At 56.4% G+C, this 23181-nt stretch overlaps 2 protein-coding genes across 20 annotated transcripts in view; both read left to right on the top strand.

The window, feature by feature from the left end:
- Nucleotides 1-8402, top strand: part of MECP2 (methyl-CpG binding protein 2) — a 71418-nt gene extending 63016 nt beyond the window's left edge. For 10 of the 13 annotated variants that reach the window (XM_070257637.1, XM_023633388.2, XM_023633391.2 and 7 more), the window contains one exon: nt 747-8402. In XM_070257637.1, coding sequence (XP_070113738.1) covers nt 747-1830 — 1084 coding nt within the window. In that variant the 3' untranslated portion in view covers nt 1831-8402. The remainder of the gene's footprint in view (nt 1-746) is intronic. The other 3 variants (XM_070257644.1, XM_070257645.1, XM_070257646.1) reach the window with 1 other exon arrangement.
- Nucleotides 8403-13399: 4997 nt separating this feature from the next.
- Nucleotides 13400-22705, top strand: IRAK1 (interleukin 1 receptor associated kinase 1). 7 transcript variants are annotated; one of them, XM_070257635.1, is made up of 14 exons: nt 13400-13626; nt 13710-13877; nt 13984-14115; nt 14234-14337; nt 14530-14715; nt 14948-15012; nt 15239-15353; nt 16084-16238; nt 16737-16944; nt 17401-17466; nt 19034-19270; nt 19955-20390; nt 20890-21033; nt 21587-22705. In XM_070257635.1, exons 1-14 carry the CDS (start codon nt 13491-13493, stop codon nt 21646-21648), a joined length of 2214 nt encoding a protein of 737 aa, XP_070113736.1. In that variant the 5' UTR covers nt 13400-13490; the 3' UTR covers nt 21649-22705. The 7 variants fall into 7 exon arrangements, with proteins under 7 accessions (XP_070113736.1, XP_070113735.1, XP_070113737.1 ...); XM_070257634.1 differs by having other exon boundaries at nt 14527-14715; XM_070257636.1 differs by having other exon boundaries at nt 13401-13626; nt 16120-16238; nt 19955-20186.
- Nucleotides 22706-23181: the final 476 nt, after the last annotated feature.

Raw genomic sequence — 23181 nt, 5'->3', positions numbered from 1 at the left:
TCTGTGAATCTTGCTGGGAAAGGTAGGCTCTCTAGGAAGAGATACAGACAGGCTCCATGTGCTTTTCCAGCTGTCCCTTTTGCATTTGTCCAGCTTTGGGCTGGTCGCCGGGCGTTTTTTATTGAAACAGAGTAACTTCCAAGCCAGAGCTTCAGAGGAGTGAATAAGTACATTTCAGGTCTTCCCTTTAGATAATCCCGAAGAGGTTAGCAGTTTTCAAAGGACATTTGCAGATAGCTTCATTTGAGTCCAACAACTGTGAGAAGGGTGAGCAAAGTATTATCTGTTGACAGGTGAGAAAACCGAGTCCCAGTGAGGCTGAGCCGCATGCCCCAGTTCAGCCAGCAGAATGGGCTCCAGCCTGATGACTAAACTAAACAGGGTCCCCAAGCTAGACCCCATTGGGGGCCAGAGGAAGGGCCTCAGTGGCAGGCGGGTCCTCGAGGGCATCTAAGTGACAGCTATGGAGCAACAGCACTGAGCTGTTCAGGCATCAGAGCTGGCCATGCAGGCGCCCACTGCCGCCCAGCGGTCCAGTTACTTCAGGTATAACCAGGGCTGGCCCATCTCGTTTTAGCTCATCTTGGCTTCTCTTAAATGTGATTCTTGTTCAGGGAGTGTCATCGGCATTTCGGTTGCAGAACATCTTCTGTCAGAGTTCATCACCATCTTCTGCTCTGCCCCATCTCCAGTATTGCCGTGGAAGCTTCTAATCGTTCTTTGTGTCTCTCCGTTTGTTCCCACAGTCCCCAGGGGAAAGCCTTTCGCTCTAAAGTGGAGTTGATTGCGTACTTCGAAAAGGTAGGCGACACCTCCCTGGACCCTAATGATTTTGACTTCACGGTAACTGGGAGAGGGAGCCCCTCCCGGCGAGAGCAGAAACCACCTAAGAAGCCCAAATCTCCCAAAGCTCCAGGAACTGGCAGAGGTCGGGGACGCCCCAAAGGGAGTGGCACCGCGAGACCCAAGGCAGCAGCATCAGAGGGCGTGCAGGTGAAAAGGGTCCTGGAGAAAAGTCCCGGGAAGCTGCTTGTCAAGATGCCTTTTCAAGCTTCACCGGGGAGCAAGGCTGAAGGGGGTGGGGCTACCACATCGGCCCAGGTCATGGTTATCAAACGCCCAGGTAGGAAGCGGAAAGCTGAGGCCGACCCCCAGGCCATTCCCAAGAAACGAGGCCGAAAGCCGGGCAGTGTGGTGGCAGCCGCTGCCGCCGAAGCCAAGAAGAAAGCCGTAAAGGAGTCTTCCATCCGGTCCGTGCAGGAGACCGTGCTCCCCATCAAGAAGCGTAAGACCCGGGAGACAGTCAGCATCGAAGTGAAGGAGGTGGTGAAGCCCCTGCTGGTGTCCACCCTCGGCGAGAAGAGTGGGAAGGGACTGAAGACCTGCAAGAGCCCCGGGCGGAAAAGCAAGGAGAGCAGCCCCAAAGGTCGCAGCAGCAGCACCTCCTCACCACCCAAGAAGGAGCATCACCACCACCACCACCACGCAGAGCCCCCGAGGGCGCCTGCACCGCTGCTCCCACCCCCGCCCCCACCCCCGCCTGAGCCCCAGAGCTCCGAGGACCCCACCAGCCCCCCTGAGCCCCAGGACTTGAGCAGCAGCGTCTGCAAAGAGGAGAAGATGCCGAGAGGAGGCTCACTGGAGAGTGACGGCTGCCCCAAGGAGCCAGCTAAGACTCAGCCCGCGGTTGCAACCGCCGCCACGGCCGCAGAAAAGTACAAACACCGAGGGGAGGGAGAGCGCAAAGACATTGTTTCATCCTCCATGCCAAGGCCAAACAGAGAGGAGCCTGTGGACAGCCGGACGCCCGTGACCGAGAGAGTTAGCTGACTTTACGCAGAGCGGATTGCAAAGCAAACCAACAAGAATAAAGGCAGCTGTTGTCTCTTCTCCTTATGGGTAGGGCTCTGACAAAGCTTCCCGATTAACTGAAATAAAAAATATTTTTTTTTCTTTCAGTAAACTTAGAGTTTCGTGGCTTCAGGGTGGGAGTAGTTGGAGCATTGGGGATGTTTTTCTTACCGACAAGCACAGTCAGGTTGAAGACCTAACCAGGGCCAGAAGTAGCTTTGCACTTTTCTAAACTAGGCTCCTTCAACAAGGCTTGCTGCAGATACTACTGACCAGACAAGCTGTTGACCAGGCTTCTTAGGGTACGCCTGCACCTCCCCTCCCTCCCAGACCTCCCCCCAATGTGGTCATTAGGGACAGAGAGCAGTTGAGAGGACACTCCCATTTTTGGTGCCATTGGTGCCCCAGTCTCAGCTCTCCTCTCCCCCACCCTGCTTCTAGCTCCCCCACTCTCACCCATGTTGGGACAAGGAGGTGTGAGGCCGGACAGACAGTTGGATTCTTTAGAGGAAGAGATGAAGATGGACAGTGGCTACAGCCCGTGTGATCCCACCCGTGGTGGCACAAATCTGGCCCCATGCCAGCCCCAATCCAAAACCGACAGGGACATTTCACAGGACAGGGAAGTAGCACCTGTTTGCTCCAGTTCTGGCATGGCTAGGAGGGAGTTGTCCTTTGAGCTTCTGGGTGTAGACCGGCCTGAGCCAGAGGAGAGGATGATGGCCCAGGGCCATCTTCCCGTGGGTGGCGCTAGAGAGAGACCGTGCAGGCAACAGGACAAGGCGGAGGCAGGCTGGCCCGGCTCCGACTGCCTGCCGAGAGTGCAGCGCAGCGGGGCGAGGGATTCCTAGTTGCCCAGAGCAGTCTGTGATTGGTGGTAGGTAGAGGCTTAGTGGACGGGCAGGGGGCCGGGGGGAAGGAGGGAAAAATGTTCTTCCAAAACTTTCCAATTCTACTCCTTTAGGGACAGCTTAGAACTATTTGCACTATTGAGTCTTCATGTTCCCACTTCAAAACAAACATGCTCTGAGAGCAAGCTGGTTTCAGTCGGTGACACTTTGTCACTCAAGCCACCAGACGTGACGGTGTTTAGAACTACCTGGATCTGTATATACCTGCGCTTGTTTTAAAGTGGGCTCAGCACATAGGGTTCCCACGAAGCTCCGAAACTCTAAGTGTTTGCTGCAATTTTATAAGGACTTCCTGATTGGTTTCTCTTCTTTCCTTCCATTTCTGCCTTCTTTCATTTCATCTTTTCATTTCTTCCCCTCTTCTTCCCTCCTTGTCCATCCCTTCTGTTCCAGGCAGCCGCAATGCCCAACTGTTCCCTGAGCTGACGCTGTTCAGCTCAGCTCCCTAGAACTTGCCCCACCCTTGGCCTTCTGCCCTGCCAACCCACTCCCACCCCCTTCTGAGCCCTGAGGAAGCCCCGAGCTCTGCTGAGTCCACCTGGCCCCTAGCCCCTCAGCCTATCTAAAGGGCAAGAGAACAGCAATGTCTTGCTCTCCTAGGGAGCCCACTTCCCTGGTCAGACACCAGACACGGGGACTTCTCAGCCTTCTACTCGAGAGAAGCGGGTGGGAGAAGTTAGGCTGGATTTGGATTTGGGAGCCGAGGACAGCACAGAGAGACCCCCTGTGGCCTGCCAGAGTCATCGAGTGACCCAGCTCTGACCTTGGCCTCTACCAGCCCCGGCTAACGCAGTGTAGCAGCAGGGCAGCAGGCGGAACAAATGCAGACGCCCCCAGAGCTGAGCTGGGACCAGAGCCTAGACCCTGGCCTCGCTGCTCCTTCTTTAACCTTGAGTCCTTTTCAAATGGAAAACATTTGGCTTTTGCTTGCTGGAGCCTGAGTGGGGCCAGGACATCACACATTTCCACATTTGCGCCAGGGCTGTGGTGTGCCGGATTAGAGGCTCAGGTTTGCTGTGGGATGTTAACTGATCAGTTTTCATTTGGGTTCCCATCCATTCAACCTCTGTTCAGGAAGTCCTTATCTAGCTGCATATCTTCATCATATTGGTATATCCTTTTCTGTGTTTACAGAGATGTCTCTTATATCTAAATCTGTCCAACTGAGAAGTACCTTATCAAAGTAGCAAATGAGACAGCAGTCTTATGCTTCCAGAAACACCCACAAGCACGTCCCATGTGAGCTGCTGCCATGAACTGTCAAGTGCGTGTTGTCTCGTGTATTTCAGTTATTGTTCCCTGGCTTCCTTACTGCGGCGTAACCATGAAGGAGTGGAACATCCTAGAAACCGTCTAGTACTTCTTTGCCAGTCCTTAGTGATCAGGAACCATAGTTGACAGTTCCAATCAGTAGCTTAAGAAAAGCCGTGTCTGTCTCTTCCAGAATGGTTAGAAGCAAGGGAGTTTGCCCTGTTCTGTTTGTACAGCCAGAGTCGGCCTTTCTGGCATTTTTGTATCCATCTCCTTATGCTGCAAAAGCCAGTCTCACAACCAGACCCGCTCTGCTGCCAGTCCCCCAGGCTTCACTTCTGACTCCTCCCCAGGAGGGGAAGGGGGGTCAGGAGGAATGAGTCCTTCGGGACCCCTCTTTCTCCAAGGACAAAAGGCTCCTGACCCTGCAGTGGCCTCATACTCCCAGCACCCCCAAAGGACGCCTATCCATGCGAGCATGATGTCAAGCCAGCTTGTCATGGAGGCCCGTCCGTTTTGGTCAGTCAGGTTTTTATGTGTTACACTTAGTCCAGTGAAATATAGCTTCTGGGACCAGTGTCAGGAGCCAGCTTCCCCATCAGCTCGGTACCATCTGGTCCTGGGAAGAGGAGTGTGGGGCCCACCAGGCCCGCCTTTCACCTGTGACAGTTCATTCAGGGGCTGGCTAGGCATTGGTGGTCAAGAGCACTGCATTTCAAGTGTCGTTTTCTTCCCATCCGGCCCGACCTGCAGCCCAGTTGTTCCCCAGCTTCTTCCCCTAGAGTTCCAAAGCTGCAGGCAGTGCCTGAGGCTCCTTAGGGTTTTCTCTCTTTTCTTCCCTTTCTTCCACGTTCCTTCTCCCCCCCACCCCAAAAGATATCACAAGTGAATCACCTTTAAGCAGGCTGCCTTGGCAATTTGTCGCCCTGGTGTGCAGGGGCCCTGCAGCTCCCATGCCACCCCTGTTCTAAGCCACGGGATTCTCACCAGCTTTGTCTGGCCCAATTTAGGGGTGTGACCTCAATTTCGTGTGTACTTAAACAGCACGAAGATTGGGGGGCATCTTGGAGGGACGGTGAACACAGGAATTGACTGACAGCTTTCAGATACCCGTGGGACTGGGTCACAGATTCACGTTCAGTCTCCCCAACCCTCGTTCTAGTTGTTAGTTACTACCTCCTCTCCCGACAGAGTTCTGTATGTCCTCCAGTTCCTCCCACAATGCCCGGCCGAGCCCAGCCCTGCCTGTTGATGGGCTTATCGTAACCAGTAGAATTGCCGACCTTGGACTGCAGTGAACTGGGGACACTGGGCCACAGCCAGGCTCTAGTACAGCTCCCTTCTGCTGGTGCTGTATTCCCTTATGAGAAGGCACAGGAGACACCTAGAAAGGCCACATCCCCCAGTCCATTGGTGCCAAACTAGCCAAGGACCCCAGCCCCTCAGCTCCCTGGAAGGTGAAAGCCATAGTGTTAGCCCAGGGCTGCTGGCCACAGCCAGCATCTGGCTGCTACTCCTGAGACCCCAAGGCAGGTGCGGGCAACAGTTTGTTCAGTGGCATTATTCCAGGCTAGAGGCCATGACCCGTGGCATTGGGACCCGGAGCAGCCCCAAGTTGTCACCGGCTCCTCTGCGCAGCTTGTCATTGCTGTGGTGGTGATCATGAAAGAGGGTACTGGCCAGAAACAAACTGCCACATTGGTGAGACAGGAGTTTCCTTAGCTGATAGGACCTCTGGATTTGAAGTAATTTTCAGTAAGCAGCTCAAACCCAGGAGGGAGCAGTGGATATGAGCTGAATCCACCAGGTGGGGCCAACTGGATCTCACGGAGCCCAAGTGGAGCCTGGCAGTCGAGCTCTGTGCCCCCTTTCCAGAGCATTCCTGCCGGGCTCTCTGGGCTGACGGGGCCAGGAGAGGTCACAGGTACTGCTTCTTAGAGAAGAACTTTGTGCATCGGTTCCTAGCTGGTGTTGTTGCCCTGAGTTGTTTCCTGACTTGAGTTTCACGCACGGATTCTAGGACCAAGGGCCCAGATCTTGGGAAGCAAACTGTCTGGAGCCCTGTGGGCATTTGCTTAGCCAGTCCACCGAGTCCCAGCTGATGGCACAGGGAGCAAGTGCGGCAGCGTCGCTAGGCCTGCGGGAGAGCCCCTGATCCCGTGGTCCTGCAACCCCGCCATGCTGTGTCCCCACTCACTCTGCTCTCTGTAATGGCCCCATCTTTGCTCTCCTCATCAGTGAACTCGCCCACTGGGGAGGGGTTTGTTGAGTCTCCAGTTTTGTGTCTTTCTCTCTTAGATACTGTATCAGTCTTTACAAAAGGCATAGTCTCATTGTTACACACTGCTAGGATACTGCCTTCCCTAGGGTCTAAAGTTACATATTTAAAGGGGAAAAAAGTGAACACGGAATCCCGTTCTCGACAATTCAGAAGGAAAACCTAGAAAACATTTGGCAGAAAATTACATTTCGATGTTTCTGAATGAATAAGAGCAAGCTTTTGCAAAAATGCTGATCTAAAAATACTTGGAGCTTGGTCTGATGTGTGGTGGGCGCTTCAGGTGAAGGGGGATCCAGCCTGAAGCTGCTGGAACTGAGACTCAGGGCCATCCTGTCATTGGAGAGCCAGTCTCTCCTTGCGGAGCAGTCCCCGGGGACTTGGCTGCCACCCATGCCCTATGGGGTGGCCCGCTTGATCCCAAAGCTGCAGGAGCCCAGCTCTTGGTGTAGAAAGTGGAGTGTTAACCAGTGACTCCGAAGGCCCACGATGTTCTTACTACCTAGTACCACCTGTGTCTTGTTCCTTTCTCATCTTGACAGAGCCTACCCAAGCACTGATTTGTCAGGAAAAAATGAGTTCTGACTAGGACCCAGGCAACTAGGAAGGAGAGGGTGATGTCTTCCCCTTCAGCCTCTGCCTGTGATGCAGCCTGTCCTCTGAGGACGTTTCCCTGTCTGCTCACCTTGGGGCCTAGGGCCTGGGTGAAGTGGCGCTCCCTTCTGAACTTGGAGGTGAGGACAAAGGCCTGAGCACTCACCAGGGTGTGTGCCCCCCTTGTCCCTCACCCATGAGAACCCCAGGGCAGAGGGAGGGCAGGTGTGAGGACAGGTGCTGGGCAGAGCTGAGACCCTCATGGTGGGGGGGGTGGGGCGGGGCGGCGGGGGAGTTTTGGGGGATGGGACACGGGACTCCGGCCTTTGAGTTCCAGAACCTTTGGGAAACTTGCAGACTGCCTTGGCTCTCCTAGCTCCCTGTCTAGCTTGCCTTTTCTCAGGTCCTACTCAGCAGCAAGGGAAAAATGAGATGAAAAGGCCGAGAGGTTTGGCTCCTGCCCACTGGTAGTCCCTCTCCCCACAGTGTTTGTGTGTCAAGTGACAAAGCTGTTCTTCCTGGTGACGCTGAGTCTCTCCAATACCTTATAGACTGTACACATAGGCCTCCTTGGCCTCCTCTGTCCTGGGCTTTTGCTTTTTAGTTTTGCTTTTAGTTTTTCTGTCCCTTTTATTTAACGCACCGACTAGACACACAAAGCAGTTGAATTTTTATATATATATATCTGTATATTGCACAATTATAAACTCATTTTGCTTGTGGCTCCACACAAAAAAAGACCTGTTAAAATTATACCTGTTGCTTAATTACAATATTTCTGATAACCATAGCATAGGACAAGGGAAAATAAAAAAACAAAACAACAAAAAAAAAACACAAAAAGACAAATCTGTCTGCTGGTTACTTCTTCTGTCCAAGCAGATCCGTGGTCTTTCCTTGCTTCTTTCAAGGGCTTCCCTGTGCCAAGCAAAGGAGGCTCCAGGCCACACCTGGGTTTTGCACTGTTTCTCCTGTGCTTGAGAGAGAGGTCCCAGGATGCTGATGCAGGACAGTTCACCTCAGTGGGTGGGTGCAAGAGCGCTCCCTTGCCCTGGCGAAGTCCAGAATGTAGTTGGCACTGCCTGGTCCCCTTCCACCTCTGGGTCGGGCAGCTGGAGTCCATGGGGGTGTTTTGACACCCCTCCCCCACCCTTTCTAATCACCCAGTCAGAGTGATCGTGTGGAGTGGGCTCAGCAGGCCTCCCCACCAGTGGGGCTCCCACTTTGCTGAGTCCAAGGGCTGGAGGGGAGATGGGAGGCCTGTCGTGTCTCTGAATGTGTGAGCCACACCAGGTAGAAGGCCAGGGACCCAGAACCACATATGAGAGTCCAGTGGGTCCCTTCCAGGAGGTAGCGAAGACTCCAGAAACGTCCCTTTCTCTTCTCCCCTATCCTACGAGTAATTGCATTTGCTTTTGTAATTCTTAATGAGCAATATCTGCTAGAGAGTTTAGCTGTAACAGTTCTTTTTGATCGTTTTTTTTTAAGTAATTAAAAACACCAAAAAAAAAAAAAAACCTAGAAACTTGTTCTTCCAAAGCAGAGAGCATTATAATCATCAGGGCCAAAAGCTTCCCTCCCTGCGTCATTACTTCTTCTGAGGCCTGAATCCAAAAGAGAAATGCTCATAGGCTCTTTGGGTGGCCGGGCTGCCCTCGGGCCCATTGAAGGACCTGTGCTGGGGCAGCCTGTGCACCCACTCTCGGGCCTGCTCCAGTCTATGTTCAGTATTAGCGGTGGGTCATAACGTCCTTTCCCACCCAGCCTGGGATGGGGGCAGAGGAGGCAAGGAGGCCATTGCCGCTGATGTTTGGTCACTAACAGGTGGGTGTCCGAATGTGTCCACGTGCGTGCTTTCTGACTGCAATCTGAAATCAGCGCCCAAGTTAGCCTCACCGGGTGACCTCTGCCTGGATGGAGCGGGGCCCACCCAGTTCAGTGTTTCTGGGGAGCTGGACGGTGGAGTGCAAAAGGCTTGCAGAACTTGAAGCCTGCTCCTTCCCTTGCTACCAAGGCCTCCTTTTCCGTTTGATTTGTCACTGCTTCAATCAATAACAGCCGCTCCAGAGTCAGTAGTTGATGAATATATGACCAAATATCACCAGGACTGTTACTCAATGTGTGCCGAGCCCGCTCCTCGCGCAGGGCTCCCGTGTACCCGGACACTGTAACGTGTGCTGTGTTCGCTCTCCTCCCTCCTCCCGCGCCCTCCCCTTGTCGTTCTGGGGTTTTTCTGTTTGGGTTTGGTTTGGTTTTTATTTCTCCTTTTGTGTTCCAAACATGAGGTTCTCTCTACTGGTCCTCTTAACTGTGGTGTTGAGGCTTATATTTGTGTAATTTTTGGTGGGTGAAAGGAACTTCGCTAAGTAAATCTCTTCTGTGTTTGAACTGGTCTGTATTGTAACCATGTTTAAAGTAATTGTTCCAGAGACAAATGCTTCTAGACACCTTTTCTTTACAAACAAAAGAATTCAGAGGGAGGGGATGGTGACCGAGATGAGAGGGGCTCTCCTTTTTCCCCAGGAGGGGAGATCCGAAGAGATGACCCCTGCCCCAATCAGCCCAAATCCACCTGAAGAAGTGAAGCCTAAGCCGACGGACCGAATAGCTGATGTGTTGCCATTTTCAAAGTCAGAGCAAAACCAGGTTTTGTTCCACCCAGTGGATTCTTTTGCCTTTTTTTCACCCCCGAGATTATTAGCATCATCGCTATTTTTAAGGACTGACAAGGTTGATGTTCCTACGAGAGGAGCCAGGAGGGGTGTGTGAGCAGAGCCAACCTCGCTCCTGTGGGAGGAGGATGGGGTGGGCCTGAGTCGCGTGGCTCAAAGGGTGGGCATCTCCCTGGAGACCTCCGCTGTGGCCACAGATCAGGTATATGTTGACAGGGCACATTGGCCACTCTCCACCTGACACAGCTCTTCCTGGACAGGCCAGGCGGTGGGCATTATGGTTCAGGACACCTCCATCACATCCCACCCCGTCCCATGGTGCACAACACTCATGTGGCCTCTTGACCCCACTATCTGGGCGGTAGGATGTTGGCAGAGGGGGTGCGCTCTCTTTGCTGTCATCTAATCCCCAGCAAAATTTGGATGTGAGAAATGCCTTTCCCTTTCCATGTCAAAACCAGACCCTTCTCAGAAAAGTTGTTAGCCCCACCAGACATTGTTTTGGGTTCACAGAACAGGGACAAACATGTGCCCTTAGTGCCCGGCGGCCCCTCCCCTGAAAGGCGAGGACAGTGCTGACTGTAGTGACCATTTGCACATGGGGTTTAGTAGCGGAAAGAACCAGGCAGGGTGGCTGCCCCCTCCCAAGTCGCAGTGAGAGAGGCCGCCCTGTGCAGAGGGAGCCGGCTCCAGCACAGAAGCCCGGCTGAGCATGGGAGAGGTGTGTCTGGGGTGCGGGGAGCCGCCCAGGACAGACTTGGCTGGAGATGTCTTGAAAAGCCCTCTATCGCATTCACCTTCAGTTTTTGTGTTTTGGGACAATTACTTTAGAAAATAAGTAGGTCGTTTTAAAAAAATATATTGATTGCTTTTTTGTAGTGTTCAAAAAAAAGGTTCTTTGTGTATAGCCAAATGACTGAAAGCACTGATATATTTAAAAACAAAAGGCAATTTATTAAGGAAATTTGTACCATTTCAGTAAACCTGTCTGAATGTACCTGTATACGTTTCAAAAACACCCCCCACTGAATCCCTGTAACCTATTTATTATATAAAGAGTTTGCCTTATAAATTTACATAAAAATGTCCGTTTGTGTCTTTTGTTGTAAAATCAAGTGGTTTTTTTTCATAAGGTTCTTTTACTATTTGAAAAGATGGGCAGCACGCAGTTTTATTTTATTTTTGTAAGTTTTTTAATACGTGTGAAAGCAAAGAATACTCAGCATGCCTTTCTAAGTGACGCGTTTGCACCTTTTGTTGGGAAGTACTGTATCCTGTGCTGTTAGCATTCTCGATAAATCTCTCTGTGAAAGTGACTCAAGGTCTGGGCTTTCATTATCAGACAGCTCATAGGACAGCATGGTGATGTGTTTCCTGATTCAGTCTGGCTGTCCCTAAATATAAAGAGCCAGCCGCTTTCAGGACTGCCGTGGGAGGAAAGGGCAGCCCGCTCCATACGCCGCCTTCCCTTGGGTGTTCCAAGGCCACCCTTTCTAGGCACACTGCTCCTGCGTGTGATGGGAAGCTCTGGGGCAGCAGGCCGGGAAGGGCCTGGCATGAGTCTGCCCGTCATGCCCTAGGTCGAGAGGGCAGGCAGGCTGCCGACCTTCTGCACAGCAGCACAACTTCCCTGTTCCTGAGGGCCACAGCAGGGGCGCCGCCTCGGTCTAGATATGCCGAGGTGCTTTTGAAACGCCCCCCAGCTCTGGTTCCTCCTGTGCCTACCGCCCAAGACCCTCCTATGGCTTCTGCTGACCTGGCTCGCTGCCAAAGGGGGCACTTGTCATTGTGGGGTTTGCAGGCCTTGTCACACCCTGCCTGTGCTCCCTGGCTTCCTGTAAGGCTGTGAGTTCTCAGGAGCTCCCTGCCCCACCACAGCTGTCCTCACCAGGCTGTTGCTGGGCTGGAAGGGATGACAGAACTGCTCAGAGTCCAGCTTCATGTGCAAATGTGGACACACCTACTAGAAGATACACTTGAAAGTCCTGGCCTTGAAAGTTAAAAAAAAGGGTTGAAATGCAACTTGTGTGTATTGAGCATCCCTCATGTGCCAGGCCTGTCCCAGGAGCTGCAGTCCAGCAGTGAGCAAGTAGGACCAAGTCCCTGTTCCCTTGGAGCTTAGTATGTGCATGCATGATAATTTCCCATACTCAGTTGGTAGTCTCAGTAAGGGCTGTCCTCATGATAAGCCACTTGAGGCTTAGGTCATAGCTAGCCGCCTCTTTGGGAGTGGCCAACAGTGGCTGTGGCTTCTGGGAAGAGGCTCCAATGGAGGGCTCATCTTGGGCAGACCCAGTTTCTGGAAACTGCCGTAAGTCCCTGGGAAAACAGCTTAGGGGGGAACCCTTTGGGGTCAGGATCAAGAGGGCAAGGGGGGCCCATCAGGGAAGGTGACCTATTGCCTTGCAAGTATGCATCCAGCTGGAGAATCTGCTTGTGAGGTGTTCCCCTATCTAATGGGGGAGGTGGGCAAGTACAGAGGCTCAAGAAGGATGCATTGGAGATTCCCAGGGGGCCTAGGGAGTTTTCACCCTAGCTTCCACCTGGGGAGCTGTTGGAGCTCAACCTTGTCGCACCAGGGCCAGGAAACTGCACGTTCAAACTCCTGGATGCAGGAGCCCTGGTGCATTCACAGAACCCGAATGAGTTCTGGATGGATTAAGGCTGCTGACATGTGCAGAGAGCTAGACGTGAGGTGGGCGGGCAGGGGCCAAATGATGACAGCGTGGAGGCTGCACTGGGACCCCATCAGAGGCCTCCGGGAACCACAGGAAGGTCTTAAGCAGGAAAGCAATGTGGCTTGATTTTGTGCCCGAGGAAGACCACCCAGACAGAGACAAGGCAGAGAAGGATCAGGAAGCAGGTTCATCCAGGTAAGAGGCAGTAGTGAGAGAGCAGCGGGCCTGTGGGGAAGAGATGGGCTCCACAGATATTCAGGGAGATGACAGGAACATAGTGGCTGCTACTCTGGGGCTGGGGAATGGAGGGGTGCCAGAGAATCCGAAGAAATCAGTGGCTGCAGAGCATTGTGGGAATGGGCAAGAGAGAAATGGACGAAGGTGTCCAACAGGCTCGGAACAGCTGGGTGCCTGGTGACTGCTTCAGAGAACAGGGGTAAGAGGGGGCCTCTGCCGTCCTCACAGAGGGAAGTGCAAACTGAGGCAGAAGTATGACAGAAAGAGAGAGGAGGGACAGCAGTTGCTGAAGGCCTGTGTTTAAGAGAGGTAAATGTGTCTTCCGTGTTGGTGGGAAGGAGCCAGCAAAGAAAGAAAAGGGGCAGATACTGTAAAGAGCTAACAGTCGCCGGAGCAGGTCCCTGAAGGAGCCGAATGATGGGATCCAGGGCGCAGGAGGTAGGCAGAAATCCTCGGAGCTGGGCTGGCCTGCCCTACAAGCTTCCAGAATGTTCTCCCTGCACCCAGCCGGACGGCTAGCTGACGGGAGTCGGCCCGGGCCTTTGTGGGACCCACATCTGACCCTGTCCTGCCCGTCTCTCTGACGACGCTCCACTGCCTCCCAAATAAAGCCAAAATTTCTTAAGGGGACTTCCCAGGGACTCTCACAAAGCCCGGCTCTAGCCCTTTCTGGAACGTCCAGTGCCTTGGCCGAGCCCTCTGGCCCCAGTGCTGGGAACGGCTGTCCTCCCTCCCTCACAGCCCCCCTCGGACGGCCCCTCCTCCTGGAAGCCCGGCCCGCTGACGCTGCCTTCGCAGGGAGGGACCCCGCGCGGCGCCCCCGTGTGGCCGAGGCGCGCGGCGGCGGCGGCGGCGGCGGGCAAGATGGCGGGGGGCCCGGGCACCGCCCCTTCCGCCCTGCCGGGCGTCGCACGAGGCCAGCTTAAAGGGGAAGTGAGTCAGTGTCCGCGGACCGGGCCGGCCGAGGCCCGCGCCCGCCGCCGCCCGGAGAGGCCCCGGCCCGGCGGCGGCGGCGGCCATGGCCGGGGGGCCGGGCCCGGGGGACCCCGCGGTCCCCGGCGCCCAGCACTTCTTGTACGAGGTGCCACCCTGCGTCATGTGCCGCTTCTACAAAGTGATGGACGCCCTGGAGCCCGCCGACTGGTGCCAGTTCGGTGGGTGGCGGCGGGCCGGCGAGGGCGGGCAGGGGGGCGCTCGGGCCCCGGATGCCCAGGCCTGATGCCCTCCCGTCCCACAGCCGCCCTGATCGTGCGCGACCAGACCGAGCTGCGGCTGTGCGAGCGCTCCGGGCAACGCACGGCCAGCGTCCTGTGGCCCTGGATCAACCGCAACGCCCGCGTGGCCGACCTCGTGCGCATCCTCACGCACCTGCAGCTGCTCCGGGCTCGGGACATCATCACGGCCTGTGAGCGCGCGGCCCGGGACCCCCGGGCTGGGGGCCGCCCTCGGCCTCCCATGGGGCTCCTCCCCCCGGTTGGGCCTAACCGTCCTTTCCTTCCTTGGCGTCCCAGGGCACCCTCCCGCCCCCAACAAGCCCCCCAGCACCACCGCCCTGAAGCCCAGCAGCCTCTCTGCACCCTCTGAGGCCGAGGCTCTCAGCCCCCGGAAGTTGCAGTCGTCAGCCTCCACCCTCCTCTCCCCAGGTAAGAGGGCCCGGATGTTGGACTTGCTGGACCTGAGGAAAGGGCCACCTTGACCATGGCCACGGCTGTACCCTCTGCCGCCGGTCTCTGCCTGCCTCTCACTGATGTCTTTATGAAGCTTTTCCAGGCTCCCAGACCCATTCTGGGCCTGAGCTCGGCCCTGTCCCAAGCCTTGCTGCCCTCCGGCCACCACCGGCATCCCCAGCCCCTTCCTCTACCAAGGTAGGTGGGTCCTGCCCCCAGCAAAGGTTTCAGAGAAGGAGCAAGAAACCCAGCCTTTAGTACATCTGGGAGCCCCAACTAGCCCGCTGGAGCCAGCTGGGAGGCAGCTGGGGGAGGTGGGGCACGGGCTTGCGGCTGGGCAGAGGGGAGGAGACAGGTCCTCACCTGATACGGAGTCTCTTCCCACAGCAGAGCCCAGAGAGCCAGCTGTCCCTCCTGCAGGGGGCCCACCCCTCTCCGTTCTGCTGGCCCCTCCATGAGATTTCCCGGGGCACTCACAACTTCTCAGAAGAGCTGAAGATCGGGGAGGGTGGTTTTGGGTGTGTGTACCGGGCTGTGATGAGGAACACAGTGTACGCTGTGAAGAGGCTGAAGGAGGTGGGTGGAGCATCTCAACAAAGGACCTGGAGGGGGGGCAACAGACCCTCACTTTTCTGGTCCCCCCACACTGCTTCCCCATGCAGCTACTTAAGCCCTCTGATTCCCCGGGTCAAGGTCCCTGGCCCCTTGGTTGGTCTGGGCCCAGGACAGGTGGCCGTGGGTGTGGTCGTCAGTCCTTGGCTGCGAGAGCCTCATGCTGCCTGCATACTGTTTTCCCTGGGGGCTGCAGGAGGCAGATCTGGAGTGGACCACCGTGAAGCAGAGCTTCCTGACCGAAGTGGAGCAGCTGTCACGGTGAGCCTGGGGCATCCTTCCTGACTGGTGGCAGAGAGAGCCGCACCAGGGCCCCATTAACCTCCAGGACCACACACCACTCCACCTGGCTCCCTCAGGCCTCCAAAGCCTGCCACGCCCAGCCTAGCTGAGGAACCAGCAGGGACTACCCACCCCCGCAATGGCCAAATGGAAACCGTGGTGGAGGCTGGGCGCCAGAGCACTCAGGCCCCACTTTTTCAAGCAGGTTTCGTCACCCAAACATCGTGGACTTTGCAGGCTACTGTGCTCAGACTGGCTGCTACTGCCTTGTCTACGGCTTCCTGCCCAATGGCTCCCTGGAAGACCGCCTCCACTTCCAGGTAGACTTACCTGGCGTGGCCTGCCTCCCTGGACCCGCAGCACTCTTGGCACCTAGGCTAGCAGGGGGCAGGGCCTGGGCTCTCAGCCTCTGGGAGTAGGTCCCACCAGCAGGCAGGGCCTGAGCTCAGGGTTTGACCTAAGGTGGGTCCCTGTTTTCCCTGGAACTCTTTCCTGTGGCGTCTCCCTGGCTGTTCCTGCATGCCCAAGAAGCTGGGCCATGGTGCCTCTAAAAAGGGGGTTGTCGACTCAGAGTGGCCTGACTCCAGCTTCTCCCCTGCACAAGCACCGTAGCCGGAGGCTCTTGTCAGTGTCGCCTTTGGAAAAAGGGGCCAGTGGGCAGCAGCAGCTGGGCCCTGCCTATCTTGTGTGGCATGCACAAGCCACAGGGCAAGAGCGTCCTCGACCTCCTCTTTAAGCACTCAGGAGAAGCACACTGGTTGGGGGAACAGGGAGAAAGCTTGCACCAACATCCTGATCGCCTGGGACGAATGAATGAACTCCGCGAACTGGGACCACCAGAGTCGGTAACGACTCCCAAAAGCACGTCCCGTAGGCATGCTGTACGAAGCATTGGGATGGCTTAATCTTGACCCTCTGGTGAAGCAGCTCATGGAGATTTGGCTCCTCGTTTTGCAGAAGGGGAAACAAGCAGAGAGTGAAGTGGCTTGTCCAGATGCCCCGGTGACAGGTGGAGGGAGGGTTGGGGGTCAAGGAACGGTGGCCCCCCAGCCTCCCCTGTGCCCCTTGCTCCCTCTGCCGCTCCAGACCCAGGCCTGCCCCCCTCTCTCCTGGCCTCAGCGACTGGACATCCTTCTGGGCACAGCTCGGGCAATTCAGTTTTTGCATCAGGACAGCCCCAGCCTCATCCATGGAGACATCAAGAGGTGAGGAGGGGCCGTAGCCTGGCCGCTAGGGCCCCTGAGAACTGCAGGGGCAGAGTCTACGGCAAGGGGATGATGCTCCCAAACCTGCCAGCAGGGAGCAGTGGCACCTGTTTGCCAGGGCCTGGTGTCTTATCCCGAGGAGCCCTGCCATGAGTGGCCCCTGTGAGGATAGGCCCACCCTCTCCTGCTTGAGGCCAAGGTGGGGACATCAGAGCTGGAGGCCCCAGGTCACTGAGTACCTGGCATGGGACAGGTGTAGAAGCAGAGGTCAAGGATGCACCCCGCTAATGAGCAGGGGCCGAACTGTACGAGGGTGCCCTGGCAGCTGCTGGCTCAGAGCCCCCCAGGTAGCTGGATACTTGCTTAGCGCCAGCCGCTTTCTCTGGGTGAGGTGTGAGTTAGTGGCCCCAGTCCGATTTCATCAGGGCCAAGCAGATGTAGGGGGCAGGGCCAGCCAAGGCCAGGGCCAGGCTGACACCACTCCCTTCCATCCCCAAGTTCCAATGTCCTTCTGGATGAGAGACTGATGCCCAAACTGGGAGACTTCGGCCTGGCCCGTCTCAGCCGTTTTGCAGGGGCCAACCCCAGCCAGAGCAGCACCGTGGCCCGGACACGGACCGTGCGTGGCACCCTGGCCTACCTGCCGGAGGAGTATGTCAAGACAGGGAGGCTGGCTGTGGACACCGATACCTTCAGCTTCGGCGTGGTGAGCTGCCATACCCTCTGCTGGCTTGAGGGGGGAAGCTGTGGCCAGGCAAAGGCAGGAGGGCCTGGAGAATTCCTTGTGGGGCCAGAGGCCAACCCAGCAGGAAGCTAATGGAGCTTCAGCTCCAGAGCCCCTCCCTCTGTGGCACAGGCCCCTTCCTTGGCCCTGCACCTCATTTCATATTTGTCATCATACATTCTTTTCTTCAAGTGGACCCTCCAGAGCACTGAAGCTTCGGTCCCATAGCGTGTGGCTCTGTTCCTGCTGGGGGACAGTCCTCATCTGCCCATCCAAGGGCCATGCCCGTCAGCCCTAATCCACACCTTAGTAGCCTCTTTGGGCTGGGCTACCCTGTCCACCCCACAAGCCCCTCTGCACACGGCCCGTCCCACCAAGGCCTGGAGCAGCACCAGGCCAGAAGCCGCTGCTACGCTCTGCATCCTGCCCTCTCTCCAGGTAGTGCTGGAGAGCCTGGTCGGCCAGAGAGCTGTGAGGACGCATGGTGCCAGGACCAAGTATCTGGTGAGCCTCCTGAGGCAGGGAGGGAGGGAGGTGCTGCTCCTAGCAACCAACAGGTGCAGCCCTGGAGGGCAGAATGATCTGGAACAGAGCACCCCATAGAAGCCAGCCTCTGCTGCTGACTCATCTTTGAAAGTAGGCAGGGCCCCAAACAGTTTCCTTCACCTTGCCGAGGAGAAACCTGTCTTTCTTCTGCGGATGCCATAGGCCTTTCCAGACCTCACCAGGGCTGGGGGAAGGGGAGGGGGTGTCCCTGCAGGGCGGTCCCAGTGTGCTGGGATCAGAAGCTGCAGTGGAAAACAGAACACAGAGGCCTGGGAGAGGCTGTGGCAGAGAATCGGGCAGGCCTGAGAAGCCTTCTCTCAGGCCCCAACGGGCAAGCTGCAGACGAATGCTCCATGTTGTGGGGGCAGGTCTGAGCAGCCCCCTCCCCTTCCTCCTTGGTTCCTGTCTGCCTCACCATGGACTGAGACAGGGCCAGGAGACCTGGCATGTCGTCCCAGCTTGAAGGTGGTATTGGAGCAAATTCCTGCTCTTTGCTGGGCCTGTTTCCTCATATGCAAGCTGACTTCGTACACTTAACAGCACTCGGACACCTCCTGGGCCCAAAACGTCCTCTGTCAATGTTTGCTCTTCACAGTTTGCAAACTGCTAGACCTCCCACTGCTTCTGCTCCTGGCTCTGGGCCATTTCCGTCCATTACTTGGTTTCAGCAGGTCCGGGCCAGAACCCAGGAGCCCCCTGCCTTCACTTTCCCCATCCGTCAGCGTGTCCTGTTGGCACCATCTCTAGAGCCGACCCCAGCTTGGGCTGCTCTCCATGTGGTCATCGCTGCCACAGAGCAGCACGCCAGTCTCCTCAGAGGTCCCTCTTTGGTCTTCTTGGACCCTTTTTATTTGTTTTCTGTGCCGCGGCCAAAGCAATCTTCAAAAACAGAAAGAGATCGTGGTGGCCCCTTTGCTTTCCTCTGTGCTTGGGGCGAAGGCTCAATCCCTTAAGGTGGCCCAACCCCACAACTCTCAGGTCCTGCCGCCAGCAGCCTTCTCTCATCTTCCAAACTTGGCTGGCTCTCTGCTGCCTGCCCCAGGACCTTTATGGGAGCCTTTCCCTCTACCTGAAAGGCACCCCCCCCCCCCGCCCGACCCAGGTGCTTCCTCCTGGGCCTTCCCATCTCAGAACTCAAGTTGGCCTCCAGTCCCGTTTCCCCCCGGGGTGCTTCTTCGTGGGGCACTCCTCTTCTCCGCTCTGCCCTCTCTGGCTTGGTCATGCCTTCAGATCCCAGCTCAAGTGCCACTTACTCAGGCCCTGGTCAAAACCCCATGGGCTTCTCTGGCACAGCTCTACATTGGTTTATAGGCATGTGTGGGCACCTCTCCCCACCAGGAAGTCAGCTCTGTGAAGGTGGGCCTATGGCGTTCTATTTGTCACTGTATCCCTAGGACCTAGGGCAGTGCTGGGTGCACACTGGGTGCTTAACGCATCCCAAGAAAGACCACAGGAGTCAGTGCCAAGGGCCTGGGGGGTGTGGCTTCAATGCCCCAGGGCCATTCTCACACTATCTGTCCCACAGAAAGACCTGGTTGAAGAAGAGGCCGAGGAGGCCGGGGTGGCCCTGAAAAGCACCCAGACCACAATCAAAGCAGGTCTGGCCACAGATGCCTGGGCTGCCCCAATCGCCACCCAGATCTACAAGAAGCACCTGGATCCGAGGCCTGGGCCATGTCCACCCGAGCTGGGCCTAGCCCTGGGCCAGCTGGCTTGCTGCTGCCTGCACCGCCGGGCCAAGAGGAGACCCCCCATGACACAGGTAGTCCTGTGGTCGGGGGGCAGTTGAGATGCTGGCCACCTCTGGGGGACAGTGGCCTGCCAGAAACCCCACATTCCTGGCACTGCCCTGTAGTGAACCACAGTGCCTGCCAGACCTCTTTCTGGAGACAGAGTCTCCAAACATTCCTCACTTGCCCTTCGGTTTTGTTTGGGGTGGCCAGAACCCCACTGAACCCCCCTTGGTAAGTAGAGACAGGCAAAGGGCTTTTACTGCGCCCCCTTCTGGGTGCACTGCGCCACTGCATCTGCCTTTTCCTGTCCCCTTCCTGACCCCCACCTCTTCCCCTCTGACAGTTGAGAATACAGAAGGCTTATTTGAGGGCAGCAGGGCAGTGAGATCTGCTTTCTAGAAGACAGAGAGGAGCCACTTTTAGTTCTTAGCTTTGGTGGCTGTGACTCTCAGCACTCCCTGTGACAGGGACAAAGGGGCAAGGCCTAGAGCTTTCCCGGGGGCAGAGTGTACCAGCTTAGTTGTCCCTGCAACCCCCAGAGCATCTGCACGAGGCCTGGGGTGGCAGCCCAAGCCCCGAGGCAGGTCACAGACAACCTGGAGCAGCCCTGTGAGGGCCAGAACTGGTCTTTGTGGCCAAGCCTGGCCCACCCAGGAGCTGTGGAGAGCTCCCCGCAGGCAACTCGCCCTGAGAGTCCCTCCCTCTCCTCGCAGGTGTACGAGAGGCTGGAGAAGCTACAGGTAGCAGTGACAGGGCTGTCCCTGGAGCCAGAGGCTGCCAGCCACAGCCCCCCTTCCCCGCAGGAGAACTCCTACGTGTCTACCGCCAGCAGTGCCCTGAGCAGTACCAGCCTGAGGCCACCCCTGGCAGTGCCCTCAGGAGCCCCAGCCCAAACTACAGAGCGGCTCCAGAAAGGCCCCAACCAGCCCGTGGAGAGTGACGAGAGTGTGTCCAGCCTGTCTGCTGCCCTGCATTCCTGGCATCTGACCCTGAGTTGCCCCCCAGGCCCGGGCCTGCCAGGCAGCCCTGGGCAAGGGGCTGCCGCCTGGGCCCCAGCACTCCTTGGGCAGGCCGGCTGTACTCAAGGGGGCACTGCCCGAGAGTCAAGCTGGGGGAGTGGCCCGGGTACCCGGCCCACAGCTGTGGAAGGTAGCTGGGGACAGGTACCCAGAAGAGGGACCAGGGGCCTCCTTTGACAACAGTCTCCATACTCCCCGCCCCCAGCCTTCTGGGAGGAGAGAACTGGGGCCTGCTGTTAAGCTCACTTGATCCTTAGCAAGCTCTAGGCCGTGTCTCAGAGCAGGCAGCCTGCCTGTCCTTGGACAGGGGCACAGAGGACAGCCCGGTGCTGTCTCGTCTACCCAGGCCGTGCCCCCAAGATGGGTGAGAAGAGGCCAGAAGCTCACTTCCTGAAAACTGGGAACAAAGAAGGTTCTGTCCAGGACCAAACTCCTGGCCTAGCTGGGAGCCAGGGCCATGGCGCAGCCCCTTCCAGGCCCTGTCCTCAGAAGGGGAACTGAGGACTTCTGTCTCGAAGGGGCAGGGAGCTAGGCTGGGGGCAGGGAAAACTTGTGAGGCTGGAATCGTCAGCGAGGAGTTCCCAGGGACAATGGCCCCTGCAGCTAAGAAGGTGCTGTCTCCACCTCAGGATCACTCATGGACAGCTCTGCGTCATCGCAGCCACCGCAGATTGTTATCAACCCGGCCCGGCAGAAGATGGTGCAGAAGCTGGCCTTGTATGAGGATGGGGTCCTGGACAGCCTACAGCTGCTATCATCAAGCTCCCTCCCAGGTACACCCGGGACTGGCCCCATGTGACCAGAGGCTGCAGGTGACGGGGCTTGGACCCCAGAGGGGCCCTGGCTGCCCCATATGTGCTCTGCAGCTGGATGGCCAGCCACCGGGGGCTCTCAGGCACGTCTCCTCATGCCAGCCCCAGACAGCAGAGCATTTGTTCTGATCGTGCATGGACGAGGCTGCTGCCCTCCAAGGGTATGGGACAGCGCAGAGGCCGGCCACCCCCTCTAACGATGGTTAGAAGCCCCACGCCTCCCTTGGGAAGTTGTATATTCTGGGCTAGGCCCTGTCCCAGCTCCCTCACCTCCTGACAATGGCACCTTCCCTTAGACTAGGGGAGCCAGCGCCCCGCCATGCTTCTAACACTTCCGAAGCCCCGGTAGGCATTTGCCATTCCAGGTGCTATTTGAAGAAGTGCTGCTTAGGAATAGAAACCCCTAGTTCCAGAGAGTGCCCTGGGAGCTGAGGAGGAAGCACAGCCCAGCCCTTGAGCTGGGAGCCCTTAGCCTCCCCCATTTGCTAACTGGCATTTCCTGTTCCTTCTGTAGGCTCGGGCCTAGAGCACCAACATAGGCAGAGGCCCGAAGAGAGTGATGAATTTCAGAGCTGATCCGTTCACTTGGGCAAATCCCCAAAACCCGGAAGTCAAAGTTCTCATGGCTACAAGTTCTCATGGCACGCGAATCCTCGGCAGCCCATGGGCAGTGGGGGTGCGGGCCCCAGCCTCGCGGGGGAGAGCAGGTGGTGGCCCCTGCTGTTCTCGCGGTGTGGGCACAGGCAGGGCTCAGAGCCACCCAGGCTAGCTGCTGGAAGCCATCAGTAGGGCAGGACGGCTCAAAGGCCTGCCTTCGGTCCAGCATTTGGGGGAGGAAAGCTGATGTCATGGGAGGGGTGTTAGCGGGGCAGGAGAGCATGTCTGAAGGCTGATAGCTGCACAGGCTGAGGGAGTGGGGCCGCTGGTACAGTGGGACAGAGCAGGTAGCCGACTCCCCTGAGGGCCCAGGCCTACAGCAGCGGCCCTTAGCCCTTCTCTTAGGATTTGCTGAAGCCCTGGGGGAAAGGGGCCACTCTGTAGAACAGAGCAGATGAGGCCTGGGGCCCTCCCAGCTGCTTGTAATTTGGAAAAGTGAGGTGTGGCCAGCCTATGGTTTAGTCCCCCAGCTAGAAGTGAGAGTTCTGAGATGCCCTAGAGAGTCCAGCAGCACACCCCATCAAGCCAGTGTCTGCAGGCTTCACCAGGGACCTGGGAGCTAGCTTAAGGTGACCACCTGCTAACCAGGACACCCCTAGGTGCTACAGACGGGCACCGAGCCAGGTCAGGCTCCAGAGGCCACAGGCTCAGCCTCAGGCTCAGGCACTGGTTGTGACAGAGGGGCCACTACCCAAAATTTGGCTAGCCAAGGCCTGTGTTAACCCAGACAGTGAGAAGCCCCAAGAAGGCAGGAAGTTGGGAATAAGGCAGAGAGGGAGGAAAAAGAAAATGGGACTTACGATTTTAGAAGCAAGCCAGGTTTCGTGTAACTGAGTGTCTTCAAAAGTAGCCCAAGGCTATCACACTGGCTTACAATGATTTTACGTCCTCAATCATGACTCACACTACATGCCCCACGAAGCTAGGCATTGGCAAAGTCCCAGTTGTCCTGGAGTAATAAAAGCTTACATTTCGATCTCTGGCTGTACTAGTGGAGTTTTTTGCATGGAAAGCCTTGAGCTTTTCCAGTGCTTTTCATCTCAGGATTCTTGACTGTCCAACCCCAAACAGCAGAGCCCCCCCCCCAGTCCTCTGGAGGCTCGTTTCCAGTCCCAGTGAGCCACCATACTGCTATCAGATCCACAGCACTGCTACCCAACAGTGCTTTCACAGGTGGTTAAATTTTCCCCATGTATTTTATGGATTTTGATGCTATTGTAAATGGTGTCTTTATTTCATTTTCTAATTGATCGTTGATAGTGTATAAAAATACAATTGAGTTTTATATATTGGCTTTCCATTCTGTGATCTTGCTTAAATTCGCTTAGTCCTAGTAGTTTTTTGGTACTTGGGATAGTCTCTATACAGAATCCTTTCATCTGCAAATAAAGACAGTTTTACAGCTTCCTTCCCAATCTGTATGACTTTCAGTTCTTTTTCTTGCCTTATTGC

Source organism: Equus caballus, chromosome X, assembly GCF_041296265.1.
Source record: "Equus caballus isolate H_3958 breed thoroughbred chromosome X, TB-T2T, whole genome shotgun sequence".
Classification (NCBI taxonomy): domain Eukaryota; kingdom Metazoa; phylum Chordata; class Mammalia; order Perissodactyla; family Equidae; genus Equus; species Equus caballus.
Note: the sequence above shows the minus strand (reverse complement) of the source record. Positions and strands in the feature narration are given on the sequence as shown.

Coding starts and splice junctions, on each gene's coding strand:
- IRAK1 (XM_070257634.1), top strand. CDS start 13,491: ATGGCCGGGGGGCCGGGCCCGGGGGACCCCGCGGTCCCCGGCGCCCAG. Junction 13,627..13,709: donor CGCCGACTGGTGCCAGTTCG/GTGGGTGGCGGC, acceptor CCCGTCCCACAG/CCGCCCTGATCGTGCGCGAC. Junction 16,945..17,400: donor ATACCTTCAGCTTCGGCGTG/GTGAGCTGCCAT, acceptor CCCTCTCTCCAG/GTAGTGCTGGAGAGCCTGGT.